Raw genomic sequence first — 5,549 nt, forward strand, 5'->3', positions numbered from 1 at the left:
GAGATGATATACGTGTGTGAGAGTATATATATATTTGTGTGTGCGTGAGTATATTACTTTCTTACAATTTAACACCTACGCTTCTGAGCTTCAGGTTTTCTTCTACGCTTCTGAGCTTCAGGTTTTCTTCTTCTACTTCTTCTTTTTGTTCTTGCATTGTTAATACATGGCTTACTGTTAGAGGATCATCCCTAAGGCTTTCTCTTCAGTTCTCCTACGCTTGGGTTCTTCTCAAAGGATCATCGCTTGGGATCGCTGCTTCTTCGGGTTCTTCTGCACTCGCTTCAGGTTTTGGTTCTTCTAGTTCTTCTTCTTTTTAATGTATGGCTTGCTGTTTAGAAGATCATCGTTAAAAAAAATATTTTTTATAATTTTATATTCAATATTTTAAATTATTTTTAGTTTTATTATTCTTTTAGAATTTTTAATTTTTGGTTTTATTATTCTTTTTTTTTTATTATTATCTATCTACATATGCCTCACCACTATTCTTATATTAGTTTGTTCTCTGTTTCTTCCTCAATTTTTTTATTCTCTTTCTATCTTTTCTTCAATGGTAGTTAGTTACCATCATATATTAGTTCATAATTATTACACTCAAAAGTGAATACTAATTTAAAAATAAAATAAAAAAAAATTCTCATAACTTTTAGACATTAGTACTTTTTGGTTTAATAAAATTAAAATAAAGTACAAAAATAAGGATAAAAACTAAAAAAATAGATGGCTCTAGAGAAGGATAATGTTAAATTTTATGTCACTATGTATGAGAACAATAATTTATTTTATTATATTTATTTTTGTACCGAATAACAAAAAAGTTTAATTTTATGTCCGTTTTTTATTACTTACTTTATTTATCTATAGTTGTTTAGATTAGACTTTATAGTTATTGAGTCATGTTTCGTTCCAACAAAAAAATAGTTATAAAATTATTTTTTTTTTTTATTGGAGTACATTTATTATATCATGATTTTAATAATTGATGTAAACTTTAAAAAATTAAATAAACACGTATTTATAATGAGATAAGAGAGAAGGTGAATGCATGTGGTAAAAGAGAAGATGAAGTAGTGAGAGTTTTTTTTATCGTAGAATAACTGACATATAGTGGGGTTAGATTATTAGAAAGGACAAAATTGAAAAAAAAAATTAGACACCAAAACAAATTTTGCTATTATATATTGTTATTTGTTTATAATTGCGTGAGAAAATAATTTAAAATTTTGTATATATACACATATATGCGTGTGTGTGAGAAAGAAAAAGAGATATTCTTACAAGAAAAGAGTAAATGATTGCGATTTATTTAGAGATTTGCGACTACTTTATATTGCCGTTAAAAAAATTATACATGACGTTTGGTGGATTGTTGGCCTTTAAGGCGCCGGCAAATGGATTCACCAAAGGTTTACGGTCGTTGCTAAATAATAACTTTATTTACATCAATAATAAAATCGTCGCTATTTAATACATTGATTTTTAAAATGTAAATTTGTAACGGTTTTAAACCGCTGCAATTTAGTGCACTGATTTAAAAGTTATACATAGATTGAACAAAAAATTTACATAAAATTATATATTGTGAATTGGGAAAATTACAAATAAATTGAACCATTTGAAGTTTTGAACATTGAAAAATAATCCGGTTTTCTTATATGGATTTCAACTTAACCAAAGCACCCAAATTTGTGATTCATCGTATTGGGCCAGGAAAACTAATCCCTTTGGGATCAACGTTTTTTTTTAAGCAAATTAAAATTAAAAGAGAAAAAAACGTTCATTTTCTGGTAAAACAAAATCCGTTTAATTTAGTGCAAGATGGTGATCTTTAATTTTTTATAAATAATCCAAGATGACAGATTGCATCGTATATATAATTCTTTTCTACCCTTTGATTTCACTTTATAGTTTAATACTATTCGAGAATTATTCCAATTATTAAAGAAATTAGTTTTATTAATATCATGTCATATAAGATTTAGCCTTTAAAATTTATAAATCATTAAATAAAAGAAACAAACTCATAATATATTAACATGCATGGAATTTAACAATACATGAGTACATCATATGGCTAATCATATCTAAAATTCTAAATATTAAAGTCTATTTTAAAATTATATGGTTGAACAATAACTGAACTAATGAAATTAGTAGAATCAAATGTTTCATCACCAACATAATATGAAAAAATTAAATGTCACTATTTAGTAGTATGATGCCTTCTTAGTGTGAGGAGATCTCATGTCACGAAGTCTCCTTTCTTGTGATAATATTTTTGCAAACCTGTAAATAAATTTAACTCAAATATGTTAATTAGTAATACTACTAGAGATTAGTTAAATATATTATATTTAAAAATTATTTACTTTTATTAATATGATAATACATAATTAGTTTTTTTAATTATTTTATAGCAATAGTACATAAAAATTAAATTTATATTACTGTAATTTATTACTAACTTTTCAATATATAGGCATATATGGTATTTTAATTTATACTATTCTTGAGAAGTTGAATAATGAGCTTTTAAGAAATTATATATGTATACTTTAATTTTTGAGAAAATAAGAATTAAGTCCTTGACTTTTGATACACAAACATTTAAGTTCTCGAGAATTTAAAAATATTTTTAAGTCTCTAACATTTTCAAAATTTGGGCATATCGATTCTTCATGTTCGCTTGGTCCAGTGAGACCCATCGAAAAAATCAAACGTGACTCACATTGTACTGACTTGATTAATATGGATGAACACATGAAAGAGTTTTTAAAATGGGACAAATTAAACTCAGGAATTAATGTATCCAAATTTTGAAAAGGTCAGAGACTTAAATGTATTTTTAAATTTTTAGTAACTTAAATGTTCGACGGACCAAAAAGTCAGGAATCGATTTGTTCTTTTCTGTTAATATTTTTTCTTCCTAATTTTACCTTTTGAGAGCTTCTTCATTGGTTCCTCCATTTTCTAAGGGTTCAATTTGACCATTCTCCAAATTAACCCTAGAAACCGGTTTCTTCAACAAATTATCACCAATTTGGCAAAGTCTCTCCAAATTCTCCTTAGTAGAAATATCAACTGAAGAATCATTTCCAATCAATGTGTCATCCTGAAAAACATGATGAACAAATTCAAAACCACTTAAGCTTAATATTTAACTTTAATGCTACAATTTCAATAATATATAGAAGAGATAAAAATATGGAAAATGCTTAGTGATTAGTGAACATTTAATTACCTGTATCCGGAGGTAATTTTCTTCTGAATGAAGTGCTCGAGTGAGAGTAGCTATATGGAAATCAACCATATCAGAACTTGATTGAGAGAAAACATCAATTAAGGGAGTGGAACCACCTTGAGTTAACCAATCCAATAGCCCCCATTTAGCTGCAACTTTTGCATTGAATTTTTCTTCATTTTTGGCTGTTCCAGTTCCTATTGAAATTATTAAGAACCGGCTATAGTCCGAAGGTTTGATTGGAAAGAAATCAACATTTTCATCTATCATTTGCTTTGTTAATTGATTCATGGCAACTAAAGTCTGCAAAATCATATAAATTACACATAAACACAAATTATATTAGTATATACTAATTCCAAAATTATTAATAATTTTTTCAATAGCAATTATTAATAATAATAAAATTTTATCATCCCAATTATAAGATACCTATTTATTTGTTATTTGCCTCGTTAGATAATTAATATATAAGTGATGGACTCAAATACTAATTAGCTAGATGTATATTTCAATGTCACAAATTGTTTAGTTTTGGGTTTTTACACGGAAAAAAGTTTAAATAATATTTATATTATGCAAAAAATATATATATCAAATTAGTTTTGTGGCAGATTCCAATAAATAACGACAGTTTTTAAAATCGTCTCTAAAAATGCGCCATTATTTGTTGGTATTATTGTAGTGAGTTTAATTGTAGAAAGGAAAAAAAATTAGTAGGAGCGACGGATTTAAATAGTTATTATTTAAAACCGTCGCAAATAGTTTTGTCACACCTCATAAAATGACGGTTATTAAAGCACCACTAAATCTTTTAGCAACAGTTTATAAAATAAAATAAAAAAAAATTGCCACTAAATGTCAGTTGTGTTGTAATAATTGTGTTAATTAACCTATAAACATACCGGATTATTAGCACAAACACCACCATCAACGAGGTTGAATTCATGTACATTATTTCCTTTTGAATCTTTGTTGGTGAAGTGATGGGCAGGCAGATAAGTAGGTGCAGCTGAGGTGCTAATGCATATGTCTGATAGTTTAGCATCCAAGCAAGGCCAACTCTTAATCTGCATAAAAATAATTCTCAAATTTTGTTAGGGTTTATTTGATCATTGATTTAATTGATTAGGTCTAGGTCACTTAATTTTATTAGCTACCAAGAACAAAAAACAATTCAATCAATTGAGGATGAAATTTGCATTGTCATTAACTAAAATGACTAATCTAGCAACCAAGTTTTTTTCTTTTAATATATATAAAATAATCAATTAATTTGTCTTTTTATTTTTCGATGAACATGCATGCTTATTGTCTTAATGTCTTTAACCTAGGCAATTATATACGTTTTATTTGTGTGTAAATGAAAGATTATTATAAGTATTCCAATTCCAATGAGAAACAAAAGGAAAGACAATAATCATTTTTGTCTTTATATATTATTCAATTGAAAATATTTAATAACAAAAGAAATTAGACAAAAATAATCATAACTTACCTTATTTAGTATTTATTAATTGTCGTAATAAATGCTAAATAAAATAAATTTTGACGGTTTTTTTTTTTTGTCTTTCTATCATTATTGTGATTCAATTGAGATGCTGATCATGTCATATGATCAAGATTCCTTGTATTGGTGGAGTCAATTTTTTAACACTGAATATCCAATAAATAAATAAAATAAAAGGAGCTAGATCCATCAAGATATAAAGAGAGTGAAACCTGGTATGATGAGAAAATAATTGGTTGCAAACATTTGATGTCAAAGGTGGGAATGACAACATTGGTGATTGTCTCACGCAAACGAATATCTCCAAGTTTCTCTCTAACCACTCCATGCAAGTATTTTCCATCATATTTTGGTCCTCCCAATTGTCTTATCATCTTTGCCATCAATGTTGCACCTAAGCCTCTGCAAAGAAATTAAATTGAAACCCAAAGATTAGTGATTAAATTTAATTTGGATGGTCTAAATTGAACTGGTAGTTGACTTAGCTTGGTTAGGACATTAGGTTATTAATTAAGCTATGGAAAAATATAGGTAACCAACAACATTTTTGAACAATGTGTGGACAATATAAATTAATAGGGTTAAAATAGTAAATTAACCTTAAATTTAATTAGTAGCATTAAATTAAGGTGTACTATATTTTAATTTGATTAGTGATTATTTATGTTGTTTAAAATGGTCATTGTTTATCTAACATTCCCCGCAAGCTATTGTTTCAATAATTAGTAGATCATTAGTTGAATCGGATGGAGTTAATTAAATTATATGATACAATTTAATTTAATTTAATTTAAA

At 26.7% G+C, this 5,549-nt stretch overlaps 1 protein-coding gene across 1 annotated transcript in view; it reads right to left on the reverse strand.

Moving 5' to 3' along the window:
• The window catches only part of LOC107605687 (patatin-like protein 2), a 6,065-nt gene continuing 2,641 nt past the window's right edge, over window positions 2,126-5,549 (reverse strand). Inside the window, exons 3-7 of the mRNA XM_016307649.2 lie at window positions 4,967-5,156; window positions 4,150-4,314; window positions 3,245-3,547; window positions 2,940-3,115; window positions 2,126-2,289 (exon numbers count right to left, since the gene is read on the reverse strand). Of these exons, the coding sequence (XP_016163135.1) occupies window positions 2,211-2,289; window positions 2,940-3,115; window positions 3,245-3,547; window positions 4,150-4,314; window positions 4,967-5,156 (913 nt within the window). The 3' untranslated portion in view covers window positions 2,126-2,210. The remainder of the gene's footprint in view (window positions 2,290-2,939; window positions 3,116-3,244; window positions 3,548-4,149; window positions 4,315-4,966; window positions 5,157-5,549) is intronic.

Source organism: Arachis ipaensis, chromosome B06 (assembly GCF_000816755.2).
Source record: "Arachis ipaensis cultivar K30076 chromosome B06, Araip1.1, whole genome shotgun sequence".
Taxonomy (NCBI): Eukaryota; Viridiplantae; Streptophyta; class Magnoliopsida; order Fabales; family Fabaceae; genus Arachis; species Arachis ipaensis.